The 17,605-nt window shown below is 44.2% G+C and overlaps 2 protein-coding genes across 2 annotated transcripts; one reads left to right on the top strand and one right to left on the bottom strand.

The window, feature by feature from the left end:
- Positions 1–871: 871 nt before the first annotated feature.
- CREBL2 (cAMP responsive element binding protein like 2) lies at positions 872–8,869 on the top strand. Its single transcript, XM_057373427.1, has 4 exons — positions 872–1,079; positions 5,600–5,797; positions 6,856–7,003; positions 7,688–8,869. Coding segments are annotated over exons 1-4 (363 nt in total). The 5' UTR covers positions 872–1,064; the 3' UTR covers positions 7,690–8,869.
- Positions 8,870–13,258: 4,389 nt separating this feature from the next.
- On the bottom strand, positions 13,259–14,614 carry LOC130577826 (probable G-protein coupled receptor 19). The gene has a single exon (XM_057373428.1). The coding sequence runs from the start codon at positions 14,606–14,608 to the stop codon at positions 13,385–13,387; it is 1,224 nt and encodes a 407-aa protein (XP_057229411.1). The 5' UTR covers positions 14,609–14,614; the 3' UTR covers positions 13,259–13,384.
- Between the last annotated feature and the right edge of the window lie 2,991 nt (positions 14,615–17,605).

The raw sequence follows: 17,605 nt of genomic DNA, 5'->3' as shown, positions 1-17,605 counted from the left end.
TTCAGCCCTAACAATTGCATGTAAGAGAGCTTAAGTCATGGGAAACTCCTGTGAATGGAGCTGCATGAATAAAAAGAAACATGCAGCAACATGAAACACGCCAAGCTTCAGGTTTCACCGCGGGCTGGAGACGTGGGCCATGCTTAGATGGTTAAGCATCTCTGTCTTTCCAGCCAGAACAGGCCTAATTTCAAGGAAAAGGCAGAGCACTGTCCTGTGCATGGCCTGACTTTGCATCAAGCATTCAACATTAAATTTCTGCCATGTGTGCAGTGAAAACGAGAAGGAGCTGGGTATTCTCAAAGGATTACAGGGATTGCTTCTCCAGGCWTGGGGGAGCTCAGTACCGTGTCCAGGTGGCCTGGATGTTATAAACACCTTGGAAAACTCGGCTCTGTCTTCAGCAAAGCAAGGCAAACAACAGAAGAAAACTTGAATTTGTTGTTTTGTGGTTTGTTTTTTCCATCTAGCATGAGACAGCCTGTGGGCATGGTCGGAGCCAGCAGCCCTGGCCCCACCAGCCKCTGGTCATCGTTACAGAACCATTGGGATAGCAGCCGAGCAGCCTTGAAGTGGAATGGCGCGAGCATTAGAGGAAAAAAAAACCAAAAACACAACCAAAAGAAAAACCAAAAAAAAAACCCCAAAAAATCCCCCCAAAAAACAATAAATTCAGGGTTTTTTTTTTTTTGGGGGGGGGGGCGCCCGCAGCCTCCTGGGAAATGGAGTTCGCCCGGCCTGCGAGGCGAGGAGCAATGGCGGCGCCGCTCCCCCGCTGGGCCTGCTGGGAGTTGTAGTTTTTATTGACCTCACCAGCGCAGCGGCCAGAGGCGAACAAGACTACAGTTCCCGGCGTGCACCGCTCTGCCGGCGCCACCGCGCCCTTCGGCTGTAAACAAACATGGCGCAGGGCGATGGCGGCGGCCGCTGGCGGCCCTGAGGGTCTGTGAGTGCCGCTGTCCGCCGGAGCTGCGGGCGGGCGGCTCCTCCTGCTTCCCGAACAGCGGCTCCTCCTGCTTCCCGAGCGGCGGCCGCGGCGAGGGGCACCGGGGCTGGCGGCACACATGGATGACAGCAAGGTAGGGGAGCTGCGGGGCCCACGCGGGAGCTGCAGCCCAGGGCAGCCGGGGAGGCTCTTGGTGCACGGAGCGTTCTGAAATCTGCTCTGGAAGGGCTCTGCTCCCTGCAGCCGCCAGGAAGGAGGGATTGCCCCCTTCGTTCTTGTTTGCAGCGCTTTGGTGCTGCTTCTGACTGTTCCCTAAATGTYCAGGCATGGGCCAGAGGCTGGGGACAAGCGCTGGTGGGGTGCAGTGGCTCATGCTGCCATTAGCACCTGAATTTATTCGATAAATAGCATCTGTACACAAATAGTGAGGTAAAAGGGCAGCAGATTGAGTTTACTGGGTGCTGGAGCTTGGATTCTCCCAGCATTGTCTCTCGGGAGCAGCRCAGTGGCCTCCCTGAAGGTGCAGGGCTTCACTTAAACAGAACCAAACGTGAGAAGATGCACAAGGAATTCATCTTTATTTGCCCCTAGAGCAGGGCCTGCAGGGGCAGCTGCCCGTGCAGCATTTTTCAGCTCAGACTCTCCCCTGWTTTTGGGTATTTCAGCTCACTGGAGTGCTGTTTTTGCTTTGTCCTGGGGGTTGTGCTGGAGACACCGCTTGAATTTGACTGTGACAAAATGACATAGCCTGCGCTGATCTGCCTTATCAAAGGGGGAAAATGCTTGATAAAATCTCTTAGGAAATTAAAAAACTTAGAGGCCATCAATGATTTGGTAATCCACAATCCACAGAATGCATTTGAAATACATGAAAAGCTTATGGTGAYCTGTTTTAACAGATTAATTAAGGCTTTGTCTGAAAGCTGTGAAGGAGATTGGGGGAAATCTGCATCCCTGATGTCTCACAACTCTGAGAACTGCATGAAAGTTTGTGCAATTGGGGCAGTAGTTTGGAAGATCCAGCAGATTTAGTTCTGGAGGCATATATGGTATTTTCTGATTTTTATTTCTTGTGTTCTTCTCTATCAGACTTAGGTTATTTGTACTACCCAACTTCCAGGTTTTTAATTTTAAAATAATTTTTGATCTACAATTGTGTCATGTGGTATCCTGCTAGTCTGCCTTTTTTTTTTTTCCTGAAACACTTTTTGACACATTTACTAAATAAATCTTTTTACACAGTCAGTAAGATTCCTTTTTGTTTATATATTTTTTTTAACTGATATTAAATTGAATAGGAAAAAACCCAAAAAACAACAGAGTGGRATATCCACTCTTCTTCCTATCTTCACTCCAAGCAGAGTTTTTATATTCATGAGGTTGCAGGTCACCCTGAGGGTTTGGTGACTGTTCAAGAGATGCCATTTCCYTTGGGAGGGCTCTTCCCATTGCAGGTTGCTGTGTCAGGATGAGGCAAGCACTATTTATACCTCATTTTATGCCAACTGTGGTTACAGCTGGAGCCAGCTTGTCCTTGAAATCTCCTAAAAATTCCACTGAGTCATGCTTTCCTCTTGCTGAGAGGCTTGGCCTGTAAAAGGAATTTCCCTGCAAAACCCCAAATCAGCTAAATTGTGTTGGTAGTGTAGTGACCAAATGCATCCAAAAACGTAGGATTCTATTTAGTGAGCACACAACTAACTATAGATATATAAATAGAACTAACTATAGATATATAAATAGAAATTAATCCTAAAACTTTCATCATTCAAGGTGTTCAGTGTACTAAGAATGTCATGTTCAGCACAGATGCATAAAGAAGACTGTCTTGGTGGCAATGCAAGATATTTTTTTTTTTTTTAAATCATGAGCCAGGATTAAATACCCAGTTTTCACAGTGTTATGGGTCAGTGCTGATGTTCAGGGCAGCAGTCACCCAGATGTCACCTTGCCACTGCACAAGTGACAGCCCTCTTTTCCCCCCAGGAAGGACTCACAGCCTCACACAAGGAATTGTCCACACTGTGCCCTGCACATTCTCTCAGTTCCCACCAACTTAAACCAGGCACTTTGCTAGACCTGTCTGTGTTAGGCTCAGGGATGAGCAGCTCACTCCACCATGTGTATCCTTCCAGCCCACTGCACAATGAAATAAAACTGTTCTTGCTGCTTTGGAGGGTTGAAGATTCTCCATTTTACCCACTCCTTGCAAATAGGAGCATAAGTGTCATCTGAGCACTGCTGAGCAGCAGATTCTTAGAGCATTTAATGATCTGAAATTGCTCATATCAAATTATAACCAAAGCTGTTAAGGGTTCATATCTCCAAGTAGGCAGCAATGAGAATGCTTTATGTTTGGACATGATCCTGGGTGGAAGATTTCTCCAGAACACTGAGAACTCTGGAGCAAGAGATCAGCAGTTGCTGGATCCAAAAATATAACAACATAATATCTTTTCTGTGCAAGGCAAGAATATGTATAATAAAAGAGAGCAGCCCAATTTTTTTTGGTGGTAGTTTGGCTTTTTCAGTTGTTTTTGACTTCACTGGAATAACAAAAGTGATTTTATGTTAAAAACTTTTTATTTCTCATTGCTAGCCATAAATTGAAAAGTTAATTACCCAAAGTATTGTATTGTCAGGGTCCCCTATAAAAACCTTAGTAATTAATACAGARGATTGCAGAAAGATGCATAAAACTGTATTTTAATATTTACTAACAAGAGTTATCAACTAACAAGAAAATGAAAAATACTTCTTACCCTAGCTCCTATTCTCTGCTTCCCAATGTATAAAAAAAATACATATAATAAATACATAWGTTATGTGTAAACTAACCAAGGCATTTCACCCATAGAAACCACTACAGCAGAGGTTCTAATTTTTCCTCTAAATACTTCAGAGATGCACAAGTGSTGTTCTAACAGGAATTAATTGCCAAGGAACGGGTACATCACTGAACTCTTTCCCTTACACACCCACAAATAGCTCAAACCATAGCCAGGAGTGTTTCCATGAAAGGACAGACCTTGTCATGCCTGAAAGAGGACACTTTCCCTTCTTTGGAGCTCCTGCCTTGGCCACATCTGGTTGGTTTTATTTTACTTTGCATTACACTACATTTTCTAAGCTAGAAAATCTTMAGGGGATCACCTTGATGGAGTAAAGCATTACTCAAACTGTATTCAGCATTCAAGTGTAGAAGAGCTTTGTTTTTTTCCCTTTCCTCTTCTGAATGTATTGTTTGTTTCATTATCATGATGTCCATTAAGTACTTTCTGTTCCTTCATGTGCTTATGGTAGGCAGCTACTCCTGAATAAATTAGGAGGGACAATACAGAGAGGGTAGGATTATGTTGGCATGTGATTGTTGACTCACTTTCCAGAGAAAGAATAGGCTCAATTGTATAATCCTTTTTTTTTCCTCTTCATTCTGGCACACCAGTTCACTATGTTATTGTTTTTATTGCAGCTTGCTAAGTTTGCAGAACAAGTGACTTCTTTGAATGTTCAAAATGACTTCTTTTGTAGCTTTTCACAGTAAAAGTGTCTTTTTTTTTTATGATGAACTCTGATATTTTGARCACTGCCTATTAGAAAAAGTCTAGTCTGTGGACAGGATGATGAAATACTGAGGCGGCAGTGAAATTCTTGCGTGCAGGTGTGTGTGTTAGGTGTATTTCTCCACACCCCCTCCAGTCAAACAGTGTGGTCAGAATGCAAACAAAGAGCAGTCCTGGCTTCAGAGGGGAGCTGGGGTGTGTGGCTGATGTAATGCTTACAGGGTGATACTGCACACTGACCAGTGAACGAAGCTTCACACTGTATTTAACACTTTCTTGTGCCATGCTCCCATATTAAGAGTAAAATATTTGGGTGGGGAAGCACGGAGTAAACACAGAGGAAACTTAATTTTTTTTTTTAATTTTAATTTATTTGCAGCAGGAGATGCTTTCAGAGCTGTGAGAAAGGAACCACAAAGATGAGGGGAAGGTGATTGCAAAATCTGCATTCCATAGGGCAAGARACCAGGGAATTGCATTTCTGCAAAGGGTCTGAATTAGGAACAGGGCGAGTTGAACACTGACAGGTTGTGTGAATTTTTGAATCTGGACAAGGCCAGAGTGATGATGTACCACTGGGGCAAAGGCAGCAGAGACAGTGTGTGTAACTGAGATTCCTGTTTAGGAAAACTCCTCAAGATTCCTTTGAAAGAAATCTGGCCCAAGGAAGCTCAGATAGCTAGTGGATAATTCTGAATTTAGAGTAGGCACTGTTGACTGCAGCAAAACTAAGTTTTGAATTGTATCGATAGAAACAAATATATTTTTTTCTAAATTATAGTGTTAAACTCCATAATATAGTATTTCCAGACCTTGCAAGTACTATGGGCTTTTGGTGATGAAACCAATTCCACTACAAGCTGACTATGCCTCCTAATACCCAGATACCCTCCTAAATATCTGAAAGAGTGTTCAGTTCTGGGTTCCCCAGTATGAGAGAGAAATGGAGCCACTGCAGAGAGTCCTGAGAACTTCACAGCTCCAGAATGTATATGCAAGATTTTATGCTTGGGACTCTTAGTAGTTACAATCCCATGGTTCCAGCATTACCTTTGCAGAACAGGATCTTTATTGTGCCCTTCCTTTCCAGGTGGTTGGAGGCAAGGTAAAGAAACCAGGCAAACGAGGTCGCAAACCRGCCAAAATAGACTTGAAGGCAAAGCTTGAAAGAAGTCGTCAGAGTGCAAGAGAGTGCAGAGCCAGGAAGAAACTGAGGTACCAGTACCTGGARGAGTTGGTTTCCAGCAGAGAGAGAGCCATCTGTGCTCTCAGAGAGGAGCTTGAAATGGTAAGGAGCTATCATTTAATCATTTACTGACCCTCAGTATTATCTGGGACCTGCCCTCGTGGACATTTGTTCTGGAGACCACAGTGACTGACATTTGGCTGGCCAGGAGGTACCAAAACATCAGATGCTTCCAGCTGTTTGCCTGCTTTGGGGTGTAGRATATGAATTCATGTCACAAGTTCTCTGCTGGTTCCGAGCTGGAAGCAAGCAAAGTGCTTTCACATTTGAGTTTGTTGTCTTCAAAATGTTTGGATTTGAAAAACCTTTGACAGAGGTAGATTGTGGAAAGAGGTGTTAAAATATCAAGGGTGAAACATATATCCACGGTGTGGCTTTCAGTGGATTCTTGCTCCCTGTGTAGGTGGTTCCAGCATGTGTTTAGATGGGGGTCTTGGCCAAATGAGCAGCATTAACCAAAGAGMATTTATCTGGAAATACAGACACAGCTCTCAGTGAGGCCACTGAAATGTCACCAGTGCTGAGGACACTGCCTTGACCTGGCTTTGGAGTTGATGAATGGGCAGGGCTAATCACTGCAAGGCAATAGGTTTAGGATCAGGTGAAAAACCAGTCCACGTTTTTTTGGTGTGTTTTTTGGTGTGCTTCAGGGTTTGGCAATGAAGAATGTAAGATGAGGGAAGCAGAAATAAAGCACATGTGCTTCAACTGTGCCTTGCGCAGTGGGAAAGGACCTCTTAATAGCCCATCATCCCCAGAGTCATGTGAAATATTTGTTTTTAATAGGCCATGAACTGGAACGGAATTCTCGCATGCCAGCAGCGAGAAATTGCACAGAGTGTTCCATGTTGTTTAATAATTACAGTATTCTGTCCAGTGCTGCCTGTGAGCAGCAGTTTATTGACTGAAAGAGGCTGTTCTGAGGCCAGGTATGCAGCCATGAGCTCAGCTCATTAGTGCTCTGCAGTTTCCTAAGAGGCTTCAGCTCAGGAAATTCAGACCTTAAGTGAATATTCCAGAAGGTGAAGATCACAGCCCTGTTTTGTCTGCTGATGTGATCCTGGCAGTTTGCTAATGCCTAATGTGTGTGCATATTTCAGTACAAGCAGTGGTGCATGGCCATGGACCAAGGGAAAATCCCCTCGGAAATAAAAGCCCTGCTGACTGGAGAGGAGCAAGGCAAAGCACAGCAGAACTCCACCAAACTTGCCAAGGCTGCCAAGACAGAAGCAAACAGCAGCAATCCCTGTAAGTATCCAGCCTATGATTGAATTCCTGTTTTGTTACATCTTTTGTGGTGTAGGAGGATGGCTGTGGTGTGGGAAGAAACATAAGGATGTGCTTTTGTGCACAAATAGTTGAAGCAAAGAGCTCAGTGGGTGGTGCAAAGGCTCTGTGTAATGTTTGCATGGACAACACAGAAATTACACTACAGAGGAAGCCAGGCAGTTATTTTCACCAAAACCTGTAAAGACCTTAATGTTTTACAGTATTTTCTGTTTTCTTACTGCAAGGTAAATGGAGCACATGAAACATAATTGAATTTTAAAAGCCCCATGAAGAAAACAGTATTCTAGCTGCAAGCACTCCAACAGAGGAGTGCTGGACTTGGGATTTCCCATGCAGTCTCCTTTCTGACTCCTTTATGCTTTGTGCAGGGAATGGAATAGAGTTCTTCTGGGAGCTGGAAGGTGAAAAGATCTTATGATATAAAGTCGTGTGGGAGAGAGTGAAGGGAGAAGGGAGAGAGTGAAGGTGTAGGGCAAAGCTATATCTTACTTCTAATTTTGTAATAATTAATGTGGCRGGCTAAATTACACCTCACTGAACATTTTTTAAAAACAGGAGTTTCTAGCTTTATGTTTTTAAGAACCAGCATGAAAATCACCTTTTTAACCGTAGCAATCTTCTCCCCTGGTTCATCATTCACAGGAGGCTGATGCAGAACCTTCCACAGTGCAGCAGAGATGGCTCTGGAGCTCGCAGAAGGAAGAACCTTGTTCTGAGGAATCACGGCATCCCCAGGTGCAGGGGGAAGGAAGGATCCCAGGCTGCTCTCTTCTCTTTGCTCCTCCCCACATGACATTCTTGGATTATGGTGTTCCTGAGGCTTYGTGGAGTGGGGCTTTTGGGGCACTGGGTGTTTGTGTAAGTGGAGCCTTATTCTTCCTTTTGCTGCACTGCCCTCCCCAGACACAGCTATGGCAGCTTTGGGGCCTTCCCAGCACGAGAGTGGGGCTGTTTGTGCATCAGAGCCCAGAATTATGCTGGCTTTGGGTTTGGTGGTTATGTGGTGGTTGTTAACTGTTGTGGGAGTCTGGGAGGTTCTGTAAAAGAAAAGCAAGAGAAGGATCTTGTAACAGCTTTGCTACAGCCAAACCCAGTGCTGGAGGTCGAGAAGGTGCTGTGACTAAAGCTTTCAGGAAGGAGGTTTGTAGCAATGTCATTTGTAACCTAAAAAAAAGGTGTTCCTTGTGGCATCTGCCTGGAATGCAGTGTGTCTTCTGTGTGAYTGGGATTCTCAAAGAGAGGTACTGGAAATAGTTCATGCTTCTGCCCACACTTCTTCCACCAGGTGCATTTTCCACCCACTGTATTCCTGGTGAGACAGTCAAGGCCTCTGATGGATCCTGCTTCCAGCAGAGRAGCAGCAGCCATTCCCTCTCACCCACTGGGCCCTGACATCTTTCTATACCCACATTTTGGGCCCTAATACCTTTCTGGACAGCAACTTAATGGGAATTCTGCTGTGCTGCCTCAGTTTCCCAGCCAAAGGTAATGCTTGGAACTGATAGGAAGGAAAGCAAGTTGCATCAGTTTGGTYTTGTGATAAGAAAGGTGATGGCAAAACTCTTGGGGGCTGATTTATTCATCCCAGTTATTGACAGGTAACCTGCCGCTTTCCTCAGACTGCTCTTTCTCCTGGATGTGCTTTTTGTATTCATATGATGCAAYGTGGAGAGTGGAGCTCTCAGGATTTTCAGAGGGGGTTTGGCTTGCTTATTCTGTTTTGTTTATGACAATGTCTTTCTCTGTATTTTATGAAATGCATGGAACGTTTTTTAATCTTAWGTTTTCAGCATTGTTTCATAGAATAAATATTACAATGAATGACTTTGCTAGACTGAATGTTGCCTTCTTTTTATGGAGCTAATTGGGTGTGTTTAACATTATATCAATTCAGGATGAGTCAAAAGCACTGAAAATAGTGAAGTGCTGTGTTTCAGTGCACAGCACAATTGTTTTCAGAATTCCATTCTAAGCACMTGTATGCTGAACTTGAAGCATACAGGTGCTTTTATTAGCAAAAACCTGGTTTTGGATATTAGTGAGAATTTTATAAAGCAGCAATTTCAAGGTAATTAGATTGACAAGAATGCTTCCAAGTGCTAATTTCTACCCTTTATGCCATTTTTCTGCCATGCTTGATTTGAAAATCCACATGGAGGTGTTAAGARTGGAGTATTAGCACTGCTGCACTCCCATTTTCTTTCTGTTGTCAGGAACYTTCCAAGGAGCCCTGAGAGCCTTTGAGGACACAATTTTACTGTAGCAAGGCCCAGGGAGAGCTTAGCTAGTAAGGAATCAAGCTACAGGAAAGAACCATGTGTGGCTCCCAGTGCTTGGCAGCAATTGTTTGTGCTGTGTAGGTGACATTTGGAAACCTGGACCCCCTGCAAAACTCCTTTGCAGCCTTTGAAACAAAAAGAAATTGAGCTGAAGTGTTTCTCTTAAAGACAAGTCTCTGATGGTTTGTTACCTGGACAGGAGCTTCTGGYAGTTTGCATGACCAACATGTGGGAAGTGATCTCTGAAGATGCAGTTCTCCTGAGGGCCACATCCCCAGCATCCCACTTCCTACAGAAAAAAAACCCATATGACCCCAAGAACAAAAATTCTGAGAAAGATGCCCTGAATTAGCGTGAAGGACCAAGTCAGTAACGTGGCAAGAGCTGTTTCAGAATCTGCAAAAAGCCAGAAGGGAGATCAGCTCCCAGCAGTGAGTTAATGAGGCACTCAGGGCTATTCCTGCTGCATTTACAGCTAACTGGGAACTAATCTGAAATCTTGCTAACTCCGGGTGTTTTGTAATCATTTTCCTCCCTGTGTTTGGATCAATATGGGGAGGGACTCTGTGAACAGAGRAGACAGTAATCTCCAGGGCTGGAGAGGAGTGCTCCAGTGCCTTTGGAAATGAGGTGTGTGATTWCATCAATCCATGGGTGGCCTCTGCTGCCTCATTCTACATGGCCACAAAAAAATTCAAGTCCTTGATCAGCCCCTCCTCCYTCAAACCACGTAAACAAAAGCATCTCCTGCTTTTACTGGTGCAGRCAAACAAAAAGCTTGTGTCTGGCCAGGCATGAGACAGGAACAAACGAAATKATTTGGTGATGTAATCCTTTTTTCTATTCCCCTGCAAATGTGGGACCAAACGGGGAGCTGGCGTCCAATGGTTGAGATGCTGCACACAAAAGAATTACTGCTGTCTTTGTCACTTCTGAATTTTATCCAGACACCAGCTTCATGAAACAAATGAAAGACTTTGTGTGCGTTAGGAGCAATGGAAAAAAAACTCAGTGTTTCAGTCCAGACTGCTCATCAGAAGGTGACATTTATACAACAATCTTCCAGTAGGTGTGCTGTGTTTTACTAGAAGCCAGGTCAAATAAAGCTGCTCTAATTTATAATTCTRTTCTACAACACTTGCTAAGCTGAAAAGAGCCAACTAATAGACATATTAACTTACAGAATCACTTAGGGAGTTAATAACCCTTCCTTTGAGCATATAGGTCTGGCTTTAATAAACTTCAAATCTGCTTTTTGTTCTTTTAAAAAGGAAGGATCTGATACTGAGAAAGGCTAAGAACTCAGAATTCCAGTTGAAATTGATGGCGYGTGTTCAACGCCCTGAAAAACCAACTCCTAAATCAATGTCAGTTCAACCTGATTTTAAATGRGTTGAGTTGATGAGACTGAAAAAGCTCTGGGGATTCTTAAATAGGCATATGGAAATCCTTAAATGCAATTATGGGTGTTGGCCACTTTGGTATCACCTCCGTGGGATTGGTAGAAAAATAGGTACAATGATGTGAGTCGCTGCTTCTCACTAGTCCCAACCCCTCAACTGGAAACTTTTAGGATATACTTAACTAAAAATCCATCTTTCTACTGAAATAAAAAGGGAGGGAGGTAATTTGACAATTTGTAATAGGAATTCCCGAGAGCAAGTCACTTAATACCAAAAATAAACGGCAGTGATGGAATTTCCACTTAATGTGTGTGTGCTTAATGGAAAAAAAACTTGAATGGTTGGCACTGTATCGTGTTCTTACACAGGAAACATTTAAAACTAAAAGGTGGATGGGCAAGAGACCCGGGAGTGCTTTCTCCCAGAACTTCTCCTTTGCAGGTCAGGTTGAGATGTATTTCTAAACCAGGAGTTTATTCTGTTTATTTTGTGTCTGTATTGATCAGGCGAATCCTACAGAATTTTCCATTTCTTGCTTAGATAATCCATGATCTTCCTGCTGTCTCTGGGGCCTCTGGGGCCTTGGCAAACCAAGAGGTACYGAGCCCATCCATCACTTGTCCTGAAATGATGGAAAGAATGAGAAGGATTTCTCCTTGCTCTTGTGATTTTACAAGCTTGGGTTAAAAGAAGCCATGGCAAATTTGGGTTAAGAGGAGCCATGGCAAATTTAGGTTAAAAGAAACCATGGCAAGTTTGGGTTAAAAGAAGCCACGGCAAATTTGAGTTAAGGGGAGCCATGGCAAGTTTGGGCTAAAAGAAACCATGGCAAGTTTGGGTTTAGAGGAGCCATGGCAAGTTTGGGTTTAGAGGAGCCATGGCAAGTTTAGGTTAAAAGAAACCATGGCAAGTTTGGGTTAAAAGAAGCCACGGCAAATTTGAGTTAAGGGGAGCCATGGCAAGTTTGGGCTAAAAGAAACCATGGCAAGTTTGGGTTTAGAGGAGCCATGGCAAGTTTGGGTTTAGAGGAGCCATGACAAGCAGAGCTGTGCTCACTCTGCTGCAGGTGTGATTGGGATTTTACTGCTGTGCAAAGGTGGTTGAAGAACCCCAGGCTCCAGACTTCACCCATGGGTGCAGGGTTATGCCCCTGATGTCAGTGCAGAGCTATCAGCTCTCTCAGCCTGGGGACTTTGTGTCCCTGGCTGTGGTGTTGTGGCAGTCCTGGACTTTTCCTGGCCACTTTTCTGTGGTTAAAAACCTTCTGAAAGGTGGGGAAACACAATGGACTTGAATGAACAAGGTCCTGGGTGCCTCTGGACTCAGACTAACAGGAGGTGGCTCTCATTCCTCATTCTATTCAGTTTCTCCTCTTTAATGAAGTTATAACCAAAAGAACAACAATTGTGWTTTGATCTCCAACCCAGAGTTTAAAATAATGTTGCAGAGTTGACCTGGCCTGCTTATCCAAGATCTGATTTTACTGTCAATTAAATGACAAAGAAAAGAATATGGTGATGTTTCAGGGAGAAACAACCAGCCCAGAATATGAACCACAGAGAAAATACTGGTCTTGTCTCACTTTCAAGGTCCTCTTATCTTCTAATTCATGGGAATTTTTTGCTAGTGGCTTTAATGAGAAATACTAGATCCTTATTTCATGGGGATTTCTGAATTTGTGAAACAGCCTGGAAGTGTTCCTGTGGTCAGTAAGGGTTCTTCCAACCCCACTTCACGTCGCAGAGGAGGAGGAAGGAAGTTTTTTACAAGACATGTGGGATTATTTCTCAACAAAAGGGATTCCCCACTGCCCTGCTTAGAGCAGAGATTCTCCTCAGAGGATGCTACTCAGCCGAGGAGTGCTTCTGCTCCCTGCTGATGGCACAGGGAGATGCTCAGCCCTGTTTTTTACACCCTGGAGTAAATTACACCTGCTGCTCTTGTTCTGTTCAATTCCATTTCTGCAGCACGTTCAGGCTCCAGGCATGAACAGGAACCCAAATATGCCACGTTTGCTCCGAAAGCAGAAGAAAAAAGATAATTCTGCTCTGAGGASAGGCTGGTCTGGAACCAATTCTGTGCAAGAAATGGAAAAGCTGAGGAAAGAACTAACTGAGAATGTGTGTACTTCTGGGCAATGCTATGGGAGCTGAGAAAATGTGTCAATGTTCTGCACACACAGGCTCAGTGCAATGCTTATTGGTGAGATTGATAACTGGGAAAAAGGAAAAAAAAAAGGGAAAAAAGAAAAAAGGTCTCTCWTTTAGGATGTATGGATGATTTTGGGTGAAGAAATTTGCATTCAGAGGGTGCAGAGAAGCTCCTGACTCTCCCCAATGGTCCCACAGGGGTTAAAACAAGCAGCAATTCTTTCTTTCTTTCCCTTTCTCCCTGCAGATAGAGAGTGTAAGGAAACTCTTATTTTGCAGATGAGCATTGCCTGTGATTCTGGGAGAGCAGTTCCCAGAGCAGAATGTGGGAACTGAAATGAAATAGAAACCAATGCATCAAACCCAAGGCATTTAATAAAATAAAACATCTCTTTATTCCCTTCCTAAAAGCTGTGTTAAAAATACCTAACTGTACATTGGTTCAAAAGGGAGAGAAAGCTCCTTCTTCTGGGGGTACAGAGTAACTTTTCAAAGCAGTGATGCTCATTAGACAAAGGTATTTGGGGGRTTGGATGGAATAGGCCAGGCAAGCTTTCTTTCCTTGGCTTCTCTGTTAAAAGCGTCRTAGGTGGAGTCTTTGGTGACACTTTTGGCCGTAGCTGGAATATCTGCAATACCAACATGGTTTTTTTTTGCTATCCTGGAACTGGTGGTGATGGTGTACGCRTTGCTTCTGTAGCATTTCATGGCAGACATGCAAAAAGTCTCTTTCATCCCTCTCCTGAAGTTTGCGTTGTAGATGGAGTAGAGGGTTGGTTTGGAGGCTGAGGAGCTGAASGAGATCCAKGTGACAGCCAGGAAAAGCAARGAGCTCTTTCTGTAGTCTGTTTCCTGTGGGTGCCACAACTGTGTGGTGAAGAAAGGGAGCCAGGACAGGAAGAATATCGAGTTTAACATCAGGAACATCTTGATGGTTTTCACTTTTGTTCTTGGAACAATATTCGTCGTTCTCCTGACGGTCATTCCGTCTGTGCCTATTCTCCAAATGTATTTAATGACTTTCTGGTAAAAAAGGATAATGAGGAGGGCTGGAATCAAAAACACCAGCAAGAGGTGGGTGATACCGTAGGCAGCTCCTTGCCAAGAATCGGGGAGAAAGAAGTTGCAGTGGTGTTCACTGCTGGAGCCGTAGAGGAAACAGGCCGGTGACGCAAAGAGAGCCCCGCAGATCCAGGAGGCCAAAATCATTTTTTTGGCTTTTCCYCTGGACACTTTGAAGCTCAGGGGGTAGACGATGGTGTAGAATCGATCCACCCCTATGGAGAAGAGCACGTAGATCTGCACGCCGGGCGTGAGGTAGTGCAGGTAGCGCACCAGCCGGCACACCCCGCTGCCCAGCACCCAGCGGCCCCAGCTCAGCTGCAGCAGCACCAGGGGCGCGCTGCCCACGCTGCTCAGCAGGTCCGCGCACGCCATCGACACCACAAAGTAGTTGGTGGTGGACTGTGTCCTCCTGCTCCTGTGGATCACCAGGCACACCAGCAAGTTGCCCAGCACGGAGATCAGCCAGAGCGCTGCCCAGAGCACGCCGGCAGCGGCGATTTCCCCCGGCCTCAGCCCGGCCTGGGCCACGCTGAGGTTCCTGCCCCAGCCGGGTCCCGGGGGCTCTGCCAGCTCGGAGCCAGCAGCAGGGCTGGAGCCTTTGGGGCTGCTCGAGTTCTGCAGCAGGAGCGGGACAGGCAGGAGGAAAGGACCGCTGCTGTTATCCATGCTGACAGCAAACTCGGCCACGTCTTTAGCTCAGGCTGCAGACAGACAGGAGAGAAAAGGCTTTGTTGAACAACTGCATGAAAAACCCATCTTAACCTACCAAAGAATATTCTCAGTAGCAGAAATATCCACTGTGACTTCTGTAATTCTGAGCAAACACTGAAATTCARTGTCTGGGATGCTCTGTGGCTGATCTGCACTCTCTGTCAGAKGGACCCCACCCCACACCATGCCCTGGTCACTCCGTGGTGGCTCCCAGCCTTTTGTCCCCTTTCCCTTGTGCTCYTCACAGCCTCACTCGATGGCTGTGTGCACCATGACCCCAACGCTGCCTTTGTGGGGTGGATGAGGAGGGCAGGGCCCCTTGGTCAAAACTAAGGGTGCCCAGGTGATGAGAAACCTCAGAAGGTTCTGGACCATCACCATGAACGTCCACCTGATCCCTTTTTCACAGSCCCTTTTTTGTGTGTTTTTCTCAGAGCAGGATGTCCATGATGGGAAGCATGGAGGCGATGAGAGGCCWCAGRCCAGAGAAGTTTCTGGACCATCACCATGGATRTCCACCTGAMCCCWTTTTCACAGCCCCTTTYTTGTGTGTTTTTCTYGGAGCAGGATGTCCATGGTGGGAAGCTCTTCCCTTGGGGCTGGGACACTGCCCAAGGAAATTTCCTGGGTTTGAGCAGCCTCAGCACCAGCACCACCCCCTGTGAGAGTGACTGTTTTGATCTTGAGTGATCCYTGGACCCTTCTGGATGAAGGGAACTGAATTTCTGGGAGCCCTTCAGCCTTCAAGGTGTGTGTGAGTGCGTGCACTTGGAGTCGTCATCCTTGTCCCTGTCACCCTCCAAATGCCATAAATTCCAGTTTTCCTGAGGGTGTTACCAGTGAGAAATTGTTCTCCTGCACATCCAGGGCGTTCACACTGTGAGATGTGATGGCTGTGACCTCCTGCTCCGAGGAGCAAGGGACAAAAATGCCTGCAGGGATAGATTGTTTCCAAGRCTGAGTTTAGCCAGATGGGTGGGTTGGTCTCAGCCTATCTCAGGGATGAAATGGAAAACCAAACCAGCTAATTTTAGTGGCTGCACACATGCAAACACCCTGCTGCTGTCTGGTGTCCTCTCAGGCATCATCTTGACATGCAAAGCCCACTAGAAACACGAAGCTTTTTCTGTGGGTCTGCTGTGAGAWTGCKCAGCTCCACAGCTCAATACTGTGCMAGATAAATCAGGATTCAATCATGACCAGAAAATTAAAAAGTTCATCCTAGAAGCCAAATGAGGAACCTCAAAAAGCCACCAGCACCCTCCTCAGCCTTCCAAGTGATCCAAATGCCCAGGTTTGCTTTCTGATGGGCATTTTTCAATGATTTGCTGATGTTTTTTATTAGCTCTGCATTTATTACCCATTATTTTCTCCTTGCCTACTCAGAGTGAAGCCTGAATTCCCAAAGCCACTGGATGAATTTGGGATTGTGCCCTCCGTGCTGTTTTGCGTGTCACCTTCAATAACATCAACAGATGTGGGAGAAGAAAATATTTATTTGGGTGTGGTTGCAGAAGATTTCTCAATTCAAGCCCATTTTCCTTGTGAGGCTCTGAGATCAGGATCATGCMCTGGTTTAGTGCTAAGGAACGTGCCTGTCTGTGGACCAGGATTTATTTTTCTTCAGTGATTTTTGTGAGTCTCTTTTTTATAGGAGAGATCTGAACTTCTGCATTTTGAATAAGGAAATGTGGCCACAAAAAGTTCAGCACAGGCACAACTCTGTGTGGCTCTGGAATGCAAATAACTGGAGATCCTGGGATTTGCTGCRTTAYTAYTAYTATTATTATTATTATTATTATTATTATTATTATTATTATTATTATTATTATTATTATYWKYATTATTATTATTATKAWWTCTCCAATTTYTGTGTCTGTGTTTGCTGTGCTGTGTGGTGAAACTGTGTCATTAGTGAACCATCCAACTTCCAAAAATGTGAAATCTGTAAAAACCAGCTGTGAGCTCTGTCAACTCCCTCTGCCTTGCAGGGCAATAAGCAGAGATTTAGAAGCACAAAAAAAAAATTACGTGCAGCAGATAAGGGAGGCCTAATTACATTTTCAGTTAACAAAAATGCTTTTATTAATTTTCCCTTAAAACCAATACAATGCTGACCTGAACGGCTGCTTTCCAGTAATTATGAGTCTGCACGGATCTCACTTTGTCTTTCAAGCATTTTGGAGTGGAAATCCTTTTAAAACTGATACGAGGCCTTTCTGATTTCTGTTTTAAAACCTCATTTTTTGTTGTTCATTTGCTTCAGAAAAGAAAGAGATGACTCAGTCACTGAAGAGGGATTGCCTGGCGCCACAGTTCCATTTCATTGACCTTAATTTGCAGTTTGGAAACCAAACTGCTCCATTTTTGAGCTGATAGCCCTCCAAACCAGATCTGTTACTTGCAGATTCACTATTTGGGCCACGAGAATTTCACCAAGTCCCTGCCACGTGTGCACCCATATGGCACAGTCACTGTGTGTTTGCATTTTTACTGTCCTGTCCAAAAATGCGGAGTCCATCACAATTTGGGGAAAAAAAACCCGAAAATAATTTACACAAAGGGATGCAGTTTAAAATGGGATTTAAAAAAATGTTTAATGAAAATTAAACTTTAAAAMAATATTTTGGGTGCAGTGGAGCTTTCCAGATCCATGCCCACACCTCACTGCTTGTCAGGGTAGAGATGGATAATGTAATGGATGGATACAAATAATGTAAAAGATATATAAATACTCATTACAAATAATGAGTAAAAGATATATAGATATAGATATAGATATAGATATAGATATAGATATAGATATATTACTTTATTATGGGGTTGAGTTTTTTTATTTATTTAGTAATAGGTGTATATTAAGTTTTTTGTATAAATGGTAACTATTTATTGGTTAATTATATCAAGTTTTTTGTATAAATGGTAACTATTTATTGGTTAATTATATCAAGT

This window comes from Malurus melanocephalus, unplaced genomic scaffold (genome assembly GCF_030028575.1).
Source record: "Malurus melanocephalus ecotype Western Australia unplaced genomic scaffold, MMel_1.1 scaffold_197, whole genome shotgun sequence".
NCBI lineage: Eukaryota > Metazoa > Chordata > Aves > Passeriformes > Maluridae > Malurus > Malurus melanocephalus.
This window is presented reverse-complemented; position numbering and strand designations above follow the sequence as displayed.